The sequence below is a fragment of the Dipodomys ordii genome, unplaced genomic scaffold (genome assembly GCF_000151885.1).
Source record: "Dipodomys ordii isolate 6190 unplaced genomic scaffold, Dord_2.0 Scaffold146, whole genome shotgun sequence".
Classification (NCBI taxonomy): Eukaryota; Metazoa; Chordata; class Mammalia; order Rodentia; family Heteromyidae; genus Dipodomys; species Dipodomys ordii.
In genome coordinates, this window is record NW_012267362.1 from 2346319 (window position 1) to 2366526 (window position 20208).

Consider the following 20208-nt stretch of genomic DNA (forward strand, 5'->3'; position numbering starts at 1 on the left):
TAATCTCCAAAGCACTTTTTACAGATAAGGAAACAGGATTAATGCAGTTAAATTAATGCCGAGGGTGCACAGCTAGTGCTGGGTTGGCCTACACCAAAAGCAACAGAATATTTATTGTAAGACAACTTGCAACTTGTAGGAGAGCAAAGCATAGTGAAGAATAGGGGGAGGGGAGCAGAAAATGGGTTCTGGCACAACCTGTGGCATGACTTTTTTTAAATAATGGCTTCTGAAAAATAGAAGCTGGAGCCCTGGTGTCCTTTGTTCTTACTTTAAATTGACCTGGCTAGTCATAATTTTAGATAAATGCACCATTATTCTCCTGCTCTCTTTTCAATTTTAAATTAGGACCAGCTTAGCTTTAGGATGGAGACCTAATCTATAAGAAAAATCCATAACATTCAAACCTTTCTCAAGTGGAGCTCCACACCTGGGTGGGGGACAACCAAACCAAGAGAAAAGAGTAAAGTGGCTGAAACCTCATATCCTTGAGGAGAATAAGCAAGTGCCAGGGAATGACATAAAGTGCCTTTCTGGGTTGGTCACAGAGAGTGACGTTGTAGAGCATCCTTCTAAAGGCTAGATTTATACAGGGCACCAGTGGTTCATGCCTATAGCAATCGTAGCTTTGCAGGAAGTTAAGATGAGAGGATTGAAGTTTACACCCAGCCTGGACAGAAAAATCTCTATGATTTTTATCTCCAACTAATCAGCACAAAGCCAGAAGTGGAGATATGGCTCAAGTGGTAGAGCGCCAGCCTTGAGTGAAAAAGCCAAGTAATAGCACAAAGCCCTAAGTTCAAGACCTAGTACTGGTGTACTGTTGCACACATGCTTGCACACACATGCGCGCACATACACACACACACACACACACACACGCAATCAGGCTCACAGAGCCATAGCAATGTAAATTTAAGCATTTCCATTGCATTAGCAACAACCCAGCACAAAAACGATCTTTACCCTCATTTCACAAATGAGAAGAATATAAATTCTCCAGATAAATCAGGATCCGGATCTATCTTGTCTTCCTTCCTGCTCCCCAGTTCTGCATAATTTTCCTGAGCTCTTTCTCTAGGTGGCCTCTAGTTGGCTTACTAAACAAACTAAAACATGAATTCAGAGTCTCATGACACAGCAGACTGAAGGTAAAAATCCAACGCTGGCCAGAGATCAAAAGCTGTTTCTTATAATTTACAAAACCAAAGAAATGCAAAATAACAAAGGGCTAAATGTACAAGCACAAGAGTTAGGCCAAGTGGCTTATGTTCCATTATGTTTTCCAGATTGTCTTCACTAATAATTGATGAGTAATGTGGATAATGAGGCTCTGAGTGATACTCTGCTTGGGGAGACTCTCTGATGTTTAGGAGCAACAGTGAAGTGCACTCAGCCCCTTCCTATGTCCTGCCTGATGCACCCCTCCACTTTAAAGAACCAGTGTCCCATGGGTGAACAAACATAGCTGTGGTATTTCCTGGACACTATGTTGAAAATGAACTATGCAATTTGTGGGCAGGGATGGGAGGGAGAAAAACTGGGAGGGAGCCAGGGAAGGAGTGACACTGTCCAAAAAAGAAATGTACTCTTTGCCTGACTTATGTAACTGCAACCCTTCTATACATCACTTGCATAAGAACAATTTTAAAAAGCCAGGCACCGGTGGCTCATGCCTGTAATTCTAGCTACTCGGGTGGCTGAGATCTGAGGATCACAGGTCAAAGTTCCCCATCCCAGGGAAATGGTGCTGTGGCTCAAAGTGGTAGAGTGCTAGCCTTGAGCAAAAGAACTCAGGGACAGTGACTGGTCCCTGATTTCAAGTCCATGACTGACTTTTTTTTAAAATTTAATATATAAAAAAAACAGTGTCTTCTCCAAGTGCAGATACTCTGGGATGAGTCTACTATCAGTGACACATTATGTTTCTCTACTTGTTTATTTATTTATTATTGGTGCTGCTGGAATTTGAACTCCAGGTGGTGTACTTGCCTGATAGCTCTATTGTGGTGCCATGCTTCCAGACCCCCTTTTTAATATAATTTAATTTAATTTTAATTTTTTTTGTGGTATGCCGGTTCTAGGGCTTGAACTCGGAGCCTGGGTGCTGTCTCTGAGCTTTTCTTTTCTTTTTTTCTCAAGGCTAGCACTCTACCACTTGAATCATAACTCTACTTCTGGCTTTTGGGTGGTTAATTGGGGATAAGAGTCTCATGGATCATCCTTCTCCAACTGGCTTCAACACACTATCCTCACACCTCAGCCTCCTGATTAGCTAGGATTAAAAACAAGAGCTAGCAGTGTCCAGGCTCAGTCCCACCTTTTTTAAAACAAGGTTTTGTTATGTAGTTTAGGCTGGATCTTAATCTGAAGATTCTCCCACCTCAGCCTCCTAAACTAAGATTCTAGGCATGTACTACCACACCTAATTTGCTGATGAGTCTTATTGACAAACTATGTCACTTTCTCTCTTAGATTTCAATAAGCTACCTTAGAAAGGGAAAGGAGGCACATTTATTTTCCTTCCAATGCTGGCCTTATAACTTCGTGATAATGTTTGAGGTTTATTCTTGGCCTGTCCTGGGGCTTGAACTCTGGGCCTCGGTGCTGTCCCTGAGCTTCTTTTGCTCAAGGCTAGTGCTCTACCACTTGAGCCACAGCACCACATCCAGCTTTTTTTTGGGGGGGGAGGGGTAATTTAGTAGAAATAGGGACTTGCAGACTTTCCTATCCAGGCTGGCTTCGAACTGTGATCCTCAGATCTCTGCCTACTGAGTAAACTAGGATTACAGGCATGAGCCACCTGCACCCAGCTTGGTCCCATTTTATTTTATTTTATTGATTGTGGGGCTTGAACTCTGGGCCTGGGTGCTGTCCCTCAGCTCTTCAGCTCAAGGCTAGTGTTCTACCACTTCTGGCTTTCTGGTGGCTAATTGGAGATAAGAGTTTCATGGATGTTCCTGCTGGAACATGGGCTGGCTTTAAGCCGTGGTCCTCAGATCTCAATCTCCTGAGTAACTAGCATTCAGGCTTGAGCCATCAGCGCCCGGCTTGGTCCCATTTTATAATTGTTCCCAGCCACAGACATCCTTGGATCCATAATCATGCTTTGGGGGGGGGGCTAAACATATTCTCTCTCTCTCATACACACACTGTGTGTATATGTGTATGTGCTACATATAAATACTACTCATACTCTGTGTGTGTGTGTGTGTGTGTGTGTGTGTATGGTTTGGTCCTGGGGCTTGAACTCAGGGCCTGGGCCCTGTCCCTAAGATTTTTGTTTGTCTCTTTCTTTTTCTCAAGGCTAGTAGTGCTCTGCCACTTGAGCCACACTTCTGGCTCTGTGTGTGTGTGTGTGTGTGTGTGTGTGTGTGTGTGTGTGCGTGTGTGTGTGTGGTTAATTGGAGGTAAATGTCTCCCAGGCTTTCCTGCCTGGACTGGCTTTTAACTGAAATCCTCTGATCTCAGTCTCTTGAGTAGTTAAGATTATAGGCATGAGGCCCGGGCACCTGGCACTCACACTATTTTTAATTAAGCTCCTGGTATTCAAAGGACAAACATTTTTCTAGGTACAACAGCAGATTTATGTTATATATCATCGCCTTTCCTCTCCAAAGATGAGAAAAGCGGTTACAAAGCCAACAAGACTGACAAAAATCTGCCCCTGGAAAGATGCATCTATGCCAGCCTGTCTGCTTTATTTCGAGGCCCTGCCTTTGTGTCCCCTCCATCTGACACCTTTGCTCACTCAGAAAGTAGGCCAGCAATCTTTAGAGCAACAGATGAACAACAGCAGCTCTGCTTTTCCAGATGTCAAGTCATGTGACAGAGATTGGCTCTGAGAACTCTGCAGGCAGCTCAGCTTCCCTGGTAACTCGCAGTGAGAGAGTTTATTACCACTGGCAGCTGCTGTTATTCAACCCAATATCCTGGTGGATGCTGAGCTGGGGATGAGGGCTGTCCTTGTGTGGCTTGATTTCTCTGGGAGTGAACATTTTTGTTTAATCCTCCAGTGGCTAGCGGGCTGCATTGCAATTTCTGATGTTAATGGTACACTCACGAAGTAGATGTGTTAAGTATGTAATATAGAGCAGAAGACAGTAGAATACACCTGTAATCCCAGCAAGGGATGGAAAGGGGCTGTTTCCAAAAAAAAAAAGAGTCTGTAGTGTGTCTGGATGTGAAATCTCAGGAAAAGTTGGCTTAAGCAGAGCTTTTATGCTTTCAGGGCTGTTGGAGTATGCTGGCTCACTCTGGCTGCTTTCCGGAGGGCCTTTTCTGGAGCCATTTTTCCATAGAGTCCTCTGAGCAGCTTATCATGAACTCCTCTGCAGCGGATGACACACTTGACCTTGTCTTCTGGAAGCAGAGTCAGTTACTCTTCTAGGAAGCCAAAAATGAGCTTTTCCTATCCTAGCGGCATTTTGGATCTTTTCCATCTCTAACTACGAAAAAGTTGAGACAACTCTGCAAAAGAAATAAGGAGAGGTTATAAAAAAAAACACCTTTTTTTTTGCTGTAGAATCATACAAAATCAATTTATATTACTTACTCAGTCAAGTCCCTGCTTTTATTCAGGGGTCCCAGTGTTATTCTGCATTTCTCTTCCCTCTGTAAATCACTGAAAAGGACGAGGAAAGGTCAAGGAAATATGCAAGTGTTCTCTTAAACTGAAAAGTATGAATGTCCCTGAGATTTTTTTTACTAGAATTTTAGTTTGAAATGTGAGGGTTTTTTCCCAGCACCATATAATAAGTAAGGAGGAAATGGGACAATCTGAATGGTTCAAAGGACACACTATTTGAACTGACCAGCGTTTCTGACTAACCAGGGTGAGTCTCTCCTTCTTCATGGAATTCTCCCTATGAGTCTTTCTGAGCCAGATGTGGTGGTACATATTTGTTTTCAGGCTTCTCAGACCCACAGTGGAAGGACAATCATGGTTTGAAGCTGGACTGGGCAAAAGTTTGAGACCCTATCTGATAAAAGTAAACTAAAAGTGAAAGACTAAAGGTGTGGCTCAAGTAGTAGAGAGCTTGTCTAGAAAATGCAACACCCTGAGTCCAGTCCTCAGATCTAAAAATAAGAATTTAAAAAAAAGAAAGAATCTCTTTGGGGCTTCTTAGAGTTAGGGTAAGTAGCATTCCCTTCCACCCTCAGGCCCTGCTTGCCCATTCAGCCAGTTCTATCTACAAACCTAAAACCTGTTCAACCTCCACAGACGCTGAGGAAAGAAAAATGTTCTAAAAGTTCCCTGCATGGTCAGGTGACACTGAAACAGACTGGATGCCAAAGGTAAGGATTGTCTCACAGAAAGATGTCAAACACCAGCCCCTCCGCCTGTCATTGCAAATAGATTCTTCTCCTTTCTCTTCCAACCTGCACCAACTTTCAAGCATCAAAATAGCTTTCCAGAATGAGAGCCATGGTGTTCAAGCTTTAGGGTACATCAGCATCACTTGGAAGGCTTGTTTGAACAAAGATGGCTGGGCCCAGCTCCAGAATGCTACATCAATGTTATCTGGAAAAACCTCTGCAACTACATTTCTATAAGCGTTCCAGAACTGCTGCTGCTGCTGCTGCTGTTTGTGACCAGAAACAGTGTAAAAAAAACAGTAGTTAGGGTACCATAAGGGCTAAGGAGGGCACCTTAGATGACCAAGCTTACTCTTAGCTTTGGGGGCTCTTGCAGGATAGTATTAGACTCATGATCCTCCTGACATGTGTGTGTGTGTGTGTGTGTGTGTGTGTGTGTGTGTACTTGGACTTGAAGTCAGAGCCTCCCTCTCTTGCTGTGTATATGTATGTATTTGGACTTGCACTCAGAGCCTCCCTCTCTTGCTTGGCTTTTTCACTCAAGGCTATCACCCTACCACTTGAGCCACACTTCTGGCTTTTTGATGGTTAATTGGAGATAAGAGTTTCTTGGATTTGCTGCTTGAGCTGGCTTTAAACCAGGTTCCTCAGATCTCAGGCTCCCTGAGTAACTAGGATTACAGGAGTGAGCCACCAGTGTCTGGGTTCCCAGATCATACATTTTGAACAAGCTCTGGTGACAACTGATGAGTAGCAAACTCTAGAGGTATTGGTTTTCAAGGTTAAAATACAAGTATCATAGTTAGAAGTAGCACATTAACATATCAATAAGGGATAATAGGGGAGGGATGAATGAGAAGGTTGAAAAGGATGACATTGCTCAAGATGTATTAATAAACTGCTTGGTTAAATGTACATATATACATACACACACATATACACACACTCACACACACACTAGTTTTTGGTTGGTTGTGAGACTTAAACTCAGGCCTAGGCACTGTCCCTGGGCTATTTTTTTGTTCAAGGTTAGCACTCTACCTCTTTGAGCTACAGAACCACTTCCAGAAGTGGTTAATTGGAGATAAAGAGTCACACAGACTTTCCTGCCTAGGATGGCTTTGAACAGAGATCCTCAGATATCAGCCTCCTGAGTAGCTAGGATTACAGGCATGAGCCAATAGCACCTGGCTATAATTTTTTAAATTAATAACTGGTTCATAATATAATAGAGTATGATGTGACTTTAAATTGATACCTGTTGAATTAATAACTGCCACTTATTGGTTACTTAGTATGGACATGTCATTGAGTACAGAAATTTACATTTCATTTAATGATTATGTTTGATGAGGTAATTATTATTTATTCCAATTTTTCTATAAAGAAACCTAAATACAGGTTAGAGAGAGAATTTAGGAAACTTATGGACAAATCATAACAATAAACTCTGAATCCAGGATGTAAAGGTATGGCTCAAATCACTAACCTTTTGGTTTTTAGAGAAAAATCTAAGTGAGAATATGAGGTCCAGAGTTCCAATCCCATTAGCAACACACACACACACACACACACACAGATATGAATCTAGATCTATTGCTTAGAAAGACAATTCATGTCATGACAAGCTTTAAAATACTCCCAGAGGCAAGTCAGACCAAAAATCTTAAAGTAACAAGATCCCCACAGCTTCCCTGAGCATATCCTTCAGTGTTGTGTCAGCCTGGGTTCTGATTTGACTTGTCCTGTGTTCAGGGTGGAGACTATAACTGAAGACAGGAACTTCCTCCCAGATACAATGATTTCCGTATTACTGTAGAGGAACCTCAGATGACCTGGCTTACTTTTGATTTTTGAAGATCCTGCAGGATTTCTACACACTAAAAAAAATCTATTTTAAGAGATAATTGATTTTAGCCCAAAGGCTGAGTTTTCCTAGCCACATCTGGCTCAGATTATATACATTTTTAAACAAGCTCTCTGGTGCTGCTGAGTAGTGCATTCTGGGAATAATGGTTTCCAAGAGTTTATTTAAAGCATCATTGCACCTGTGTGTGTGTGTGTGTGTGTGTGTGTGTGTGTGTGCGTGCGTGTGTGTGTGTGTGTGTGTGTGTGCATGCCAGCCAATACTGGGACTTGAACTCACAGCCTGGGTACTGTCCCTTAGCTTTCTCACTCAAGGCTAGTACTCTACCACTTGAGCCACAGCTCCACTTCTGGCTTTTTGGTGGCTAATTGTGGATAAGAGGTTTATGGACTTTCCTGCCCAAGCTGGGTTTGAACCATGATTCTCAGATCTCAGCCTCCTGAGTAGCTAGGATTACAAGCATGAGCTACCCATACCCCACTGCATTGTCACTCTTATTTTAACAATTATCTTAAGGAAGACCAAGAGATAATACATCATCTCTCACCTTCTGTAGGCTCCCAAGACACTTCTACTACCCTCCCTATGGCTCAGGGGAAGAGCCATATAAAACAACCATAAAACTAGAATTACATTTTAGGACTGCAGTCCTAGGTTCATGTGCCTTTTGCTGAAAACCAGGCCTTTTGAAAAGGATCCTTTTTTGTTTCTTCTGGGGATCAAACCCAGGGTTTTGCACATGCTAAACACGTGTTCTATAATGAAGCTACAGCTCCTAAATACACTTTTATTTTCTTCCTCAGTTTGTTTTCATTCAGCCAGGTCTGAAACACACTTGCAAAATTGATAGGGACTGTGCTTATTTTAGACCTGCAGGTGGGACAGGAAAGCGTATCCCTGCTGGGCTCTCAGAAGCAATAGACTGAACAGGCAGTGGGAGAGGCTCCAAACTCACGCCCTGTGGTGGAAGGAGGTGCTGGGTGGCGGGGCTAGCCCCCTCAGCCCAGCCTGTCCCTTGGGCGTGTTGGCAGGAAGGCTTCATTTCTGCTCTCACTTGAAGTTAGCCATGTGTGCCTGGGAGCCGAAGGTGAGTTCTATAGTAGGATCATAGTCCTGGGAGGGTTCCTAGGTGCCACCCTCCCCCGCCCCAAACCAAACCATCCCCTAGAGGAGTGTAGCAAGGATTCCTCAAGAAGCAACATATGCTACTTACTTATGTCACCCCACTTAGCTCCACGGGTCCTCTCTACTATTCTCTCTGCTCAAGAGTAACCTCCTGGGGTAAATGGGATCTTCTTAAGCAAAACTGAAGAGAAACTCTGGGCTCTCTTTTCTCCTACTTCCTTCAGTAGCCCTCTTCTCCACAAAGCATGCCCCTCCATATACACCAGATGCAAATATCTATGTTTCTGCAGGCTGTGAAAAAAAATCCCTTTAAACAGCTATGTATCCTAGCTCATGCCTGTAATCCTAGTTACTTGAGAGACTGAATTCTGCAGCCCAACCTCGGCAAAAATAAATTCAAGAGACTCCTGTCTCAGAAGTAGAGGTGTGGTTCAAGTGGTAGACAGCCAGCCTTGAACAAAAAAGCCAAATGAAATCATGAGGCCCTGAGTTCAAGCCTCAGTACCAGCATGAGGGACAGGGAGAGAGGGAAAGGGAGAGGAAGGGGGAGATGAGAGGAGGAGGAGGAGGAGGAGAGAGGAAGAGAGAGAGAGAGAGAGAGAGAGAGACCCTATCTAAACAACAAAAAGTTGGTGTGTATCATCCCTGCTAATCTGGAAAGGTAAATAGGCTGTTCCAGGAATAAATATGAGACTCGTTGAAAAATAACAAGAGCAAAAAGGACTGGGGGCATAGTTCAAGTGTGAGACTGCCTAGCAAGCACAAGACTTTGAGTTCAAACCCCAGTAGTGCCAAATAGAAAGAAATAGAAAAGGAAGAAGAGGGAAAGAAGGGTTGAGAGGGGAGGAAGGAGAGAGGGAGGGAGGAAGGCAGGAAGGAATCCCCTCTAACTATGTACTATGTGTGGCCAGATCAGTAATGAGCTATACCAGCAGTGGGCAGACCTTATTAGAAGTACCAAGTTTCAGACCCTACCATGCCTAACCAATTAGACTTCAGGTTTAACAAGGTGCCGGTCATTTGCATGCACAGTTGGAGGAGCCCTGTTCTAATGGTTCTAATGCAGCCGTGGCTACATTTAGAATCACCAGGGGGGAGGTAGACTTGATGGTGGTAGTTGCAGGGAGAGCCCAGGCATCAGTTAATTTCAAACTCTCGAGAGAATTCCAAGGCAGGAGAGCTGGGAACCAACTTCAGAAGTAGGAAACGTTAAACAGTTGCCTCTCCAAAAAGAAAACAAAACAAAAAACAACAACTTTCTAAAAGACTAAAAAGAATTCACAATGCAAAGGAATTCATCTCAATTAGTGGAATCTGAGAGCAGGTAATATATATACTAAGGGAGGGAAGGTTAATGGAAAGAAGAGAGCAGAATTCACATGTTATCAATGAAAGAATTTGGCTTTCTGACTAATGTACCTTCAGTTTCAAACCTAACTTCATGAAATAACTCCAAAATGCACCAATAATTATTTGTTTCTAATTAATTTCTTCTTCTAATTATTTTTGGGGGGGGTCCGGTCGTGGGGCCTGAACTCTGGGCCTGGGCGCTGTCCCTCAGCTCTTCAGCTCAAGGCTAGCGCTCTACCACTTGAGCCACAGCGCCACTTCCGGCTTTTTTCTTATGTGGTGCTGAGGAATTGAACCCAGGGCCTCGAGCATGCAAGGCAAGTGCTCTACCACTGAGCCACCTTCCCAGCCCTCTTCTAATTATTTATGAGAAAAATGACTTACCCATTCCCAGTGTACTTCCAGAGCAGGTTACTACAATTAAAAAAAAAAACAAGCACTGAAAAATGCATTTGTTGATGTATTTAAGATTGAGGCAATAATCTAAAAGGACCAGGGGTGGTGTCACACACCTGTAATCCCACATCCTTAAGAAACAGAGGTATAAGAGGGCTTTGCAACTTGCTAAGATCCTGTCTCAAAATACAATGAAAAATGGCTGAGGATATTAGCTCAGTAGTAGATAGACATGAGATCCTCAGTCAGATTCCCAGTATCACAGAAGGAAGATGGAAAGAAAAATGAAGGGAGGGAAGAAGGGTGTTGGTTTAGGAGGCGGAGACCTGAAAGACTATGGTTTGAAGCCAGCCCAAGAAAAAAAGTCTGGGAGACTCCATCTTCAATTAATTGCACTTGAGGTGGAGGCATACATCAGGAAAAAAATGCCAGGTTAGAGGAGTGGTTCACAGTGGTAGAGCACCAGAACAAGAGCCTGAGGCCTGAGTTCAAACCCTTATACCAGTGCACACACACAGGAGTAAAGTAAATCAACGATGAATAAGATCAAATTTGGATGTTAAGCAAAGGTGGTACCTTGGACAAATCATTTCATTGTGCCTCAGTTTATCTATAGAGTGGTAGGAATAAGAATATCTGTTTGAAGCCAGATTTGCAGTAAGGACTAAGTTTATATGTGTAAAGCTCTTAGGATAGTGCCTGGCACACAGCACCTAATAAATAGTATTTCCTAATTATTATTTACAAAATTGTCCCAATGACCAAAAGAAGGCACCACCGATATTGCCTCCAACAGGCAGACATGAAAGCCATGTTTGTTTTATACCAAGGAGACAGAGCAGAGGTGAATTTTTAACTTGTGTCTAGTGAAAGTGAAGAGCTTCAGACTTGATAGGGCACCTAACCAAAGGGTATCTGGATGAGTTCTAACAAGGACTTCTGGTGGCAAGCCACCAGAGGAATGCTGTTGCTTTCTCCTCCTCCTCTTCCTCCTCTCCTCCTTGTTCTTCTTGCCAGTCCTGGGCTTGAACTCAGAGCCTGGGCACTGTCCCTAAGCTTCTTTTGCTCAAAACTAGCACTCTACCACTTGAGCCACTTCCAGCATCTGTTTATATGGTACTGAGGAATTGAACCCAAGGCTTCATGCATGCTAGGCAGGCACTCTACCACTAAGCCACATGCCTAGCCTGTGGAATGCTAAGGAGCCAGGAGGTGGGAAGACTTCCATCAGATCATTTACTTAGCTGTGCAATTATAAACATCAATTCACCTATTCTTTTTTCTTTTCCTTTCTTTTCTTTTAATACTGAGGATGGAATTAGGCTGGTACTCTTCCACTTGAGCCATACCTCCCCTTCTGGTTTTTGATGGTTAATTAGAGCTAAAGAGTCCAATGAACCTTCCTGCTTAGTCTGGCTTCAAACCACAAGCTTCAGATCTCATCCTCCTGAGTGGCTAGGATTACAGGCTTGAGCTACCAGCACTGGACTGGCTGTGCTCCTCCTTGTGGCTGGGGTTCACGACTGCATGTTTCCCCTAAAGCTCGGATGACAGGCATGTGCCACCACATTCAGCCATTGGTTGAGATGGAAGCTCATAAACTTCTTTTTGTCTGGGCTGGCTTTGAGCTACAATCCCCCAATCTCTACCTTGAGGAGTTTGTCAGGGGGACCTCCAGGTGGAAAGTATCAGGTCTGAATATGGACTTAGGCACCTGAGATGAAGGCATGCACCCGTATAGTCCCAACTACTCCAGAGGATGAAGCAGACAATTACTTGAGCTCAGGAGTTTGAGGCCAGTATAGACAACATAATAAAATTCAAAGTCAGAAACAAACAAAAAATATGTGACTATGAATTTAGAGATTAGGAGAACAGAAAGGTTGTAGATTTGGGGACCATTGAGACTCAGTTTTTGTTAATTGGAGCTAATAAAATCTGCAGACTCTACCTTTTAGGGTTATTGTGAACATTAACAAAATAAACAGCAGCAACACTTGATAAATTGCATAACATTAGGCAAATGTGATGAAATATGGTCATTGAGCTGTAGGCTCTTCAACCTAAGGGCTAGTTCTCACCCCCCCAAGAGTCTATTTCTGTCTCTTCCCATAGAGCTTTGCTTCGGGGACAAGGTAATGAAAAGACAAGGAATCAGAGCATGACATTCAAGGTCATTGAGGACATGCTTTCAGGAGGAGCTGGCCTTGTTCCAACACTAAGAGCCATCTTGAACCTCTTGTCGGGGGTACATTTAATGAGAAATTTTTCATAGTTTATTAATAAAGGTTTCTGAGCCACTGGATCATCTTTCTGAGTTCACCTGCAAGGCTCAAGTGCTTCCACATCTCTTTTTTTTCCCTTTAGAAATACATGAAAAATAGATGGCTATGCCCTGGGCAAGGTGGCAGAAGGTACTAGAACAGTGGGAGACTTGTGAATGTTTTCCTCTCAGCTCAGCTATGATGGCACAGCTGACCACCGTGTCTTGTGATCACAGATGGCCCACACATCTTTCCAAACCTACTTTATGATTTATAGATTTCTTTTTCTCTGATCTTCTACCAGCAGTCATAAGTCTTAGTTTCAAATAAAAGTTCAAGCTGGGCATCTCTGGCATATGCCTGTAATCGTACTCAGAAGACTGAGATCTGAGGATTCCAGTTTGATGGAATCTACGGATTCCATCCTAGGCAGGACAGTTCATAAGACTGTTATCTCCATATAATCACCAAAAAGCCAGAAGCAGAGCTATGGCTCAAGTGGTAAAGCACTAGGCCTGAGTGAAAAAACTAAGAGATAGCACCTAGGACCTGAGTTCAAGCCCCAGTACAAGTACAAATAACAACAACAATTAAGTTCAGATCTCGATTTTTCCAACATTCTTGGGTGTCTAACATAATCTCTATGACAAGTTAAAAATCTCAAATCATTTAAAATGTTCCTTACTATTTAAGTGTAAGCTTCTAGTCCCTTTTCTGAAGAAGAGAGGGAAGGAATGAGAAGAAAATCTCCAAATTAAATAATAAGAAAGCATCACAATTCCAGAGACTTGGAGGGTCTCTTGTAGCCTGTAGAGAGTTCACATTTATCTGTAGAGAGCTCACATCAATTAAGTGTGATTGTTCTGAGTTGAGATTTCTTTATATTTTTGTCCCTTAGCTTTTTCACTCAAGAATCGCACTCTAACTCTTGAGCCACAGCTCCATTTCCAGGTGTTTTTTGTTTGTTTGTTTGTTTATTATGTGGTTAATTGGAGATAAGAATCTCACAAACTTGCCTGCCAGGGCTGGTTTTGGGCCTTGATCCTCATATCTCAGCCTTCTGAGTAGCTAGGATGACAGGTATGAACACAGGGGGAAGGGTTGATTTTAAATAAAGGGCCAGTACGTTCTTTACCTGAATATATTTTTTTGGGACAGAAAGTAAGCTTCTGTCCTGTTTCAGCAACTGGTGAGACCATCACGGTATATACATCCCCACAGGGAATTTCAGTGACATCACAGAAACTGAGGCCAGCACTTGGGGCACACGTGAAGATGCCTTTGGAGCCATAGAGGTCAGCGCTATAGTTGGCAGAGCCCCGGGAAGCTTGCCAGTAGATCCGAATGCCATTAGAGCCCAACCTATACACCTTCACCCCCAAAGGACAGCAGACACCTGCAGGATAAAAGCAATCAAGGATCAAATGTGGCCTTTAATACTACAGGAACACACACACACACACACACACACACACACACACGTAAATACTTTTAAGTGATATGCTTGATTACTGGTTAGAATAGTATAAGGAATGAACTTGAGGGGGAGGGATGTTCAAATTCTTCCCTTACTGAACCAAATGATTAGAGATCCATGTGTGACAGTGGTGTGGAGTGTGAATGTGTGTGTGTGTGAGGGAGAGAGAGAAAGAGAGTGTGTATGTGTGTAAGAGAGAGGCGGAGAGAGAGAGTACTGAGTACTTGAGCTCCAATTCTGGCTTTTTGCTATTTAATTGGAGATAAGAATCTCACAGCTTCAAACAGTGATCCTCAGATCTCAGCTTCTTGAATAGCTAGGACTGCGGGTGTGAGCCACCAGTGCTGGTTGTGACTTTTTAATATAGACTACAGATGAGTCAAAAAGGCCCACAGTTGGAAGAGATTAAATTGTATTGTACATGACTTAATCTGTGAGTCAAGTGCAAAGAATCCTTTCAAGATTTCTTTTTTTTTTTAGGAGGGTTCAGTCGTGGGCCTGAACTCTGGGCCTGGGCACTGTCCCTCTGCTCTTCAGCTCAAGGCTAGCGCTCTACCACTTGAGCCACAGCGCCACTTCCGGCTTTTTTTCTTTTTGCTTATGTGGTGCTGAGGAATCGAACCCAGGGCCTCATGCATGCAAGGCAAGTGCTCTACCACTGAGCCACCTTCCCAGCCCCCTCCGTTCAAGATTTCTTGTGATGTCTTAGTTTCATTTTACCTCAGTGGAATTAAGCTTAAATGTCATTCATTTCAGGAATCGAGGCAGGAGTAAATGGAAGAGTGCTTGCCTAGCAAGCACAAGGTCCTGATTTAAACCCCAGTACTGGCAAAACACAAGAATTCATTGGGAAGCTGGGGGTAAGCGACTCATACTGTAACCCTAGCTACTCAGGAGCCTAAAATTTGAGGATCTCAGTTCAAAATTGGGGCAGAGTCATTTGTGAGACAAATTCCAATTAACCAGCAAAGAGCCAGAAGTGGCAGAGTGGCTCAAGTGGTGAGTACTACCAGCCTTGAGCAAAAAAGCTAAACAACTGCATGAGGCCCTGAGTTCAAGTACCAGTTCAAAAGAAATGCAATGTGTTCCGCTCTAATTAGAAACAGTTTGCTGAGTCCAATGGCATGTGGCCTCAAGAGCAGCCATTTCCTTGACAGTCTGGTGACCAAGTTCACTGCTCCCTAGTTCACTGGTAGTAGATGTTAGGTCTTCTTTGGGCCTCTTCTGAACATCTGAAAAGGGCCACACTTTGTCAGTCAGAATACCAGATGCAGCATTCTCAGTAACTAACATAAAGATGCTTAACAGTAGCCTGGTGCCAGTGTCTCACACCTGTAATTCCAGCTACTCAGGAGGCTGGGGCTTCCCGATTACCAACAGAGGCCTAAGCTTTGAGGTTCTAAGTCAAGGGGGAAACTGCAAACATTTAAGAATCCGAATGATAGTGCAAGCTGGGTGGAAATGCAGCATTTTTGTTGGTGTTATTGGGGTTTGAACTCAGGGCCTCACACTTGTTAGACACTCCATAGTGACTTGTGCAGCCCCTTCTGCTCTGGTGATTTTTGACATAGGGTCTGGCTTTTTCTCTAAGCTGATCCTGGTATTTATACTTCTCCCTGGAGCGGGAATGACACACATGTCACACCATGCCCAGCTTTTTCTGTTGAGATGACGGCTCATGAACTTTTTGCCCAGGCTGACCTCAAACTCAAATCCTCCCAGTCCCTGCCTCCTAGGTAGCTAGAATGATAGGTATGGGTCACCAGAGCCCAGCTTGCAGCATCCTTTTAAAGATGGAAAGGAAGAAAGGTTGTGCCTGGCCTTGGAATAGTCAAGTTCATACCGATAGTCCAGTGCTAGAGTTTTAGAATTCACTTACTGGAAGAGTAACTTTGGTAGGCACATTCTGAAGTCAACCCTGTAGCACTAACAGCCTTTAGTGCCACCGTGTAGTTGATGCCACATGTAATGCATCCCAGGAGACAATGGTTCTGATGGGTTTGACACATGGATTGTCCAGCATGGGATTCCAGAACTGTCACATACGTTTGGGTCACTGCCCCAATACTCCAGCTCACATTGATTATTGCTTGGGTGACCTGAGTTACCATCAGTCCAGCTGGGCAGCATGGTACTTAAATGAGGGGAAAAAAGGTAAAAGAATTAGGGTTTTATTTCCACTCTGCCTGTCTTTCACTCAATATTCTAAATTTCTCAGTTTTTGTAATGAATGTTAATCAAGTTTTTCCTTCTGTCTGTGCCCTCTGAGACATTTTGTAACATCAACTGTGTAAAATGCCGTACACTAACAAGATGTGGGAATATGAGTTTTCCCTCCCCCAAAAACCATTTTTTAAGGAAAAAAAATCATTGATCCAGGTGCTGGTGGCTCACACCTGTAATTCTAGCTACTCAGGAGGCTAGGCTCTGAGGATCATGGTTCAAAGCCAGCCAAGGCAGGAAAGCCTGTGAGACTCTTATCTCCAATTAGTCCCAAAAAGCTGGCAATAGAGCAGTGGTAGAATGCTAGCCTTGAGCTCAAAAGCTCAGGGACAGCATCCAGGCCCAGGATTCGAGTCCAAGAACTGGCAAGCAAATAAAATAGTAATCATTGGACTGGAAGCAGAGCCAATGTGGTAGAGAGCCAGCAGTGAGCAAGAAAATAATCCTAAAACAATAGTTGCATTCACTTTTTCTCCCAGTGTAGCATTTGCAAGAAATTCTTTTTGCCTTTCCCATGCATTTTGTAATGCATCACACATGCACACACATGTGCGTGCATGCTCACTTTCAGTCTTTTCTTTATTCTTTTTTTTGGGGGGGGTCCAATCGTGGGGCCTGAACTCTGGGCCTGGGCGCTGTCCTTCAGCTCTTCAGCTCAAGGCTAGGCTCTACCACTTGAGCTACAGCGCCACTTCTGACTTTTTTTCTTTTTGCATATGTGGTGCTGAGGAATCGAACCCAGGGCCTCATGCATGCAAGGCAAGCACTCTACCACTGAGCCACCTTCCCAGCCCCACTTTCAGTCTTTTCTAAGACAAGATCTTGTAGTTCAGGCTGGCCTCAAACTTGAAAGTTACTGTTTCCTGAGTGCTAGGATTGCAGGTATATACCACCATGCCCGGCTCAAAGCTTGGTTTCTTAGCTACTTAAGATACTACACCTTCTCAATTTTCAGAGAATCCTTATATATGATATAGATACACAGAACCTTCATGTGTATTTAGCATTTTCTCTATTATAAAATACTTTAAAAAGTAAGTTTTGCTACTTTTGGGTGGAAGTGGCTCAACTTTCACAATCCAAAATGTCATCTATCATTGTATATAATAAGAAACAATGCCCAAAGGCTTTAAGTAATTTGCTACAGTTCTTTTTTGTGTGTGCTGGTACTGGGTCTTGAACTTAAGGCCTCACCCTCTTGTTTGGCTTTTTTGTTCAAGGCTGATGCTTTACCACTTGAACCACAGCCCTACTTTCAGCTTTTTGTTGTTTAATTAGAGAAAAGAGTCTGCCAGGCTGGCTTTGAACTGTGATTCTCAGATCCCAGCCTCCTAAGTAGCCAGGATTACAGGCATGAGCCAGCAGTGCCCAGCATTTTGCCTCATTTCACTCACATTCAGTGTTATGAAGCACTGGAGCTATTCCTATGCAATAGTCTCTGGGCTGAGTGCCTTGTGACATTAATTCAGTACTTGCTACACCCTATAAGATTATTATCCCCCTTGGACACTAGGAAACTTAAACTCAGAAAGCATATTTGTCTTAGAGAAAGATTTGAAAGCACTAAGCCAACGATATGCATAATGAATCAGCTCATTTGGTTCCTTCTTAGCTGTTTTGATCAGTTTGTATCATGGGAGGCTATAAATTCTAATAAATGAGTCAATATATTGCTCCTTTGATGCCAACATAAGCTATTTTTCCAGAATAAGTTAAATGTTGAATGTGCTAGCCAGTGGCTCATGTCTGTAATCCTATCTATTCAGGAAAATGAGATCTAAGGATCAAGGTTTAAAACCTTGATCTGAGTAGGAAATCCATGAAACTCTTATCTTTAATAACCACCACAAAACTGTAAGTGGAGATGTGGCTGAAGTGGTAGAGTATCATCTTTGAGCAGAATAGGCCAAAGGACAGCACCCAGGCCCTGAGTTCAAGCCCCAGTACCAGCACACACACACACACACACACACACACACACCCCAAAGTGGTAGAGTATCATCCTTGAGCAGAATAGGCCAAAGGACAGCACCCAGGCCCTGAGTTCAAGCCCCAGTACCAGCACACACACACACACACACACACACACACACACACACACACACACACACACACACACACCCCAAAGGATTGACAGTTCTATTTTCTAAGACCAGGGTTCTTTGAAAGGCTTCTGAGTTGACCATATTTCTGTTATACATAAGGTTGATTAAATAAAGTTCATGCCTTCAAACAATTCCTAGCCCCCCACCAAAGTCAATATTTGGGCTGGTGGTCATTATGTACCTGTTTCCAGGGAGACGCTGTAGCTGGGTGGGCTTTTTCCTGCCTGGGTTTCAGCCACAGCAGTGACAGAGAACACTGAGCCACAGGGCAGACCCCCCATGGCACAGGCCTGTCCTGCGCTGCGGCACTGGTACAACCCCTTCTCCCCCTGGGCAGTCACGGTGTATGTGGCGTCATCATTAGTGGCTTGCCATTGCACATTAATTGTAGAGAATTCATCCGTGGAAATACTTTTTATTTCAGGACTACAAGGAGCTGAGAGATTCACTGTACATTATTCATTAGAACAGCTTGAGTCAAAAACATCACATATACGATTTGATCTAAAACGGATCCCTGCCCACTGAAAATGATCATAGCTTTCAAGCATACCCATTACCTATAGGACAAACTCATAGAGATGTGGTGTGGGAAACTTGATGTCATTGACATAGTGGATTGGGTTTTTGTACTGCTGGGTCAACTAGAAAATGTTAAAAAGCATTTTGATCTCCAAAAGCAAAGTAACAACTATTTACACACCTGCACAGTCGCCCACCCACAGGCAGAAAGAACTGAATGACTAGCCTAGAGCCAGAGGCTTATGCTTGTAATTTAAGCTGCTCAGGAGGCTGAGATCTGAGGATCATGATTCATAGTCAGCCTGGACAGGAAAGTCTATAGGACTCTTAGTTTTAATTAAGCACCAAAAAACTGGAAGTAGAACTGTGACTCAAATCATAGAGTGCCAGTCTTGAGTGAAAAAAATCAGGTAAGAGAACAAGGCCCTAAGTTCAAGCCCCTAGTACTGGAACAAAGCGGGTTGGGAAAGGGAGAGAGATAAAGGAGAGAGGGAGAGAAGGAGAGAGGGAGAGAGGGAGAGGGAGAGAGGGAGAGGGAGAGAGAGAGAGAGATAGAGAGAGAGAGAATTGAATGGCTGAGGCAATCATCAGTAAAACATTTCCTTCTCCCTAGTCTCTTTTTTCCCTTTCTTTCTTCTCACTTTCCACCTCCACCTTCTCCTCTACTTCTCCTCAATACAGCAGAGACTCAACTGGTCCCTACCAAGAGTGGGTAAGGGGATTTCGCCTTTAGGTGTTACTGAATGTCCATGCTAAGATGCGTAGCTGGAGCGAATCATTCAGACACTAGCTGTACCTCACCTGTGGTAATCAACTGGGGTGCACAGGACATATTGCTGCCCCGGATCTCACTGAAGGAATACACCGTGACGTCATACTTGGTGTCACACTGCAGAGCCGAGAGCGTGCAGGCAGGGGCGGTGTCATTGCATTCCACCACGCGGGACCCAGCTCTGGCCTTGGTTTCATAGAGTTCCGCACCTCGGACTGGAGACCAGACCATCTCTACTCTGTCACTGGACACTAACACAGGGTTAATGTCACTAGCGCAACAGGGAGCTGAAAGAGGAAACAAAGGGCAGTTACAGGAGCAATGTCATCGGGTGCTGGCCTCCTCGTGACCACTGGCCTCCTGCACTACTGTAGAAACCTACAGCTCTGGTTAGATTGGCCTAAGTCCCACTGCACAAAAGATAAACCCTGTTTGACATCCGGGGTCATCCCAAGCTGTCATGTTCAGTTGTCCCTCCCCACCTCCTAGCCCCAGCAGGCTTCTCAATTCCCCACCCCACACATGCTCTCACTTCTGTATCTTTGAAGATGACGGAACTCTCTTCTAGAAAGCCTGCTCCTCTTCTGTGCTTCCGCCTCACACAATCATATTGAATCTAACTCCTCAAATCCTTTCAGTCTCTTTAGACAAAGCTGGGCTTGGGGAAAACATAATTGTCCTAGTTGATCTTAGAAGAAACCTGAAAGGAGCTCACTAATAAACATCTAATTTACCTTGGAGTTCCTCTAAGATCAGTTCTTGCCCACTTATATTCCATTTACATTTGA

The 20208-nt window shown here is 43.7% G+C and overlaps 1 protein-coding gene across 1 annotated transcript in view; it reads right to left on the reverse strand.

Moving 5' to 3' along the window:
* Positions 1-4592: 4592 nt before the first annotated feature.
* Positions 4593-20208, reverse strand: part of Fndc7 (fibronectin type III domain containing 7) — a 35019-nt gene continuing 19403 nt past the window's right edge. Inside the window, exons 7-12 of the mRNA XM_013031849.1 lie at positions 19450-19707; positions 18308-18562; positions 15678-15932; positions 13457-13717; positions 10046-10075; positions 4593-4624 (exon numbers count right to left, since the gene is read on the reverse strand). Of these exons, the coding sequence (XP_012887303.1) occupies positions 4593-4624; positions 10046-10075; positions 13457-13717; positions 15678-15932; positions 18308-18562; positions 19450-19707 (1091 nt within the window). The remainder of the gene's footprint in view (positions 4625-10045; positions 10076-13456; positions 13718-15677; positions 15933-18307; positions 18563-19449; positions 19708-20208) is intronic.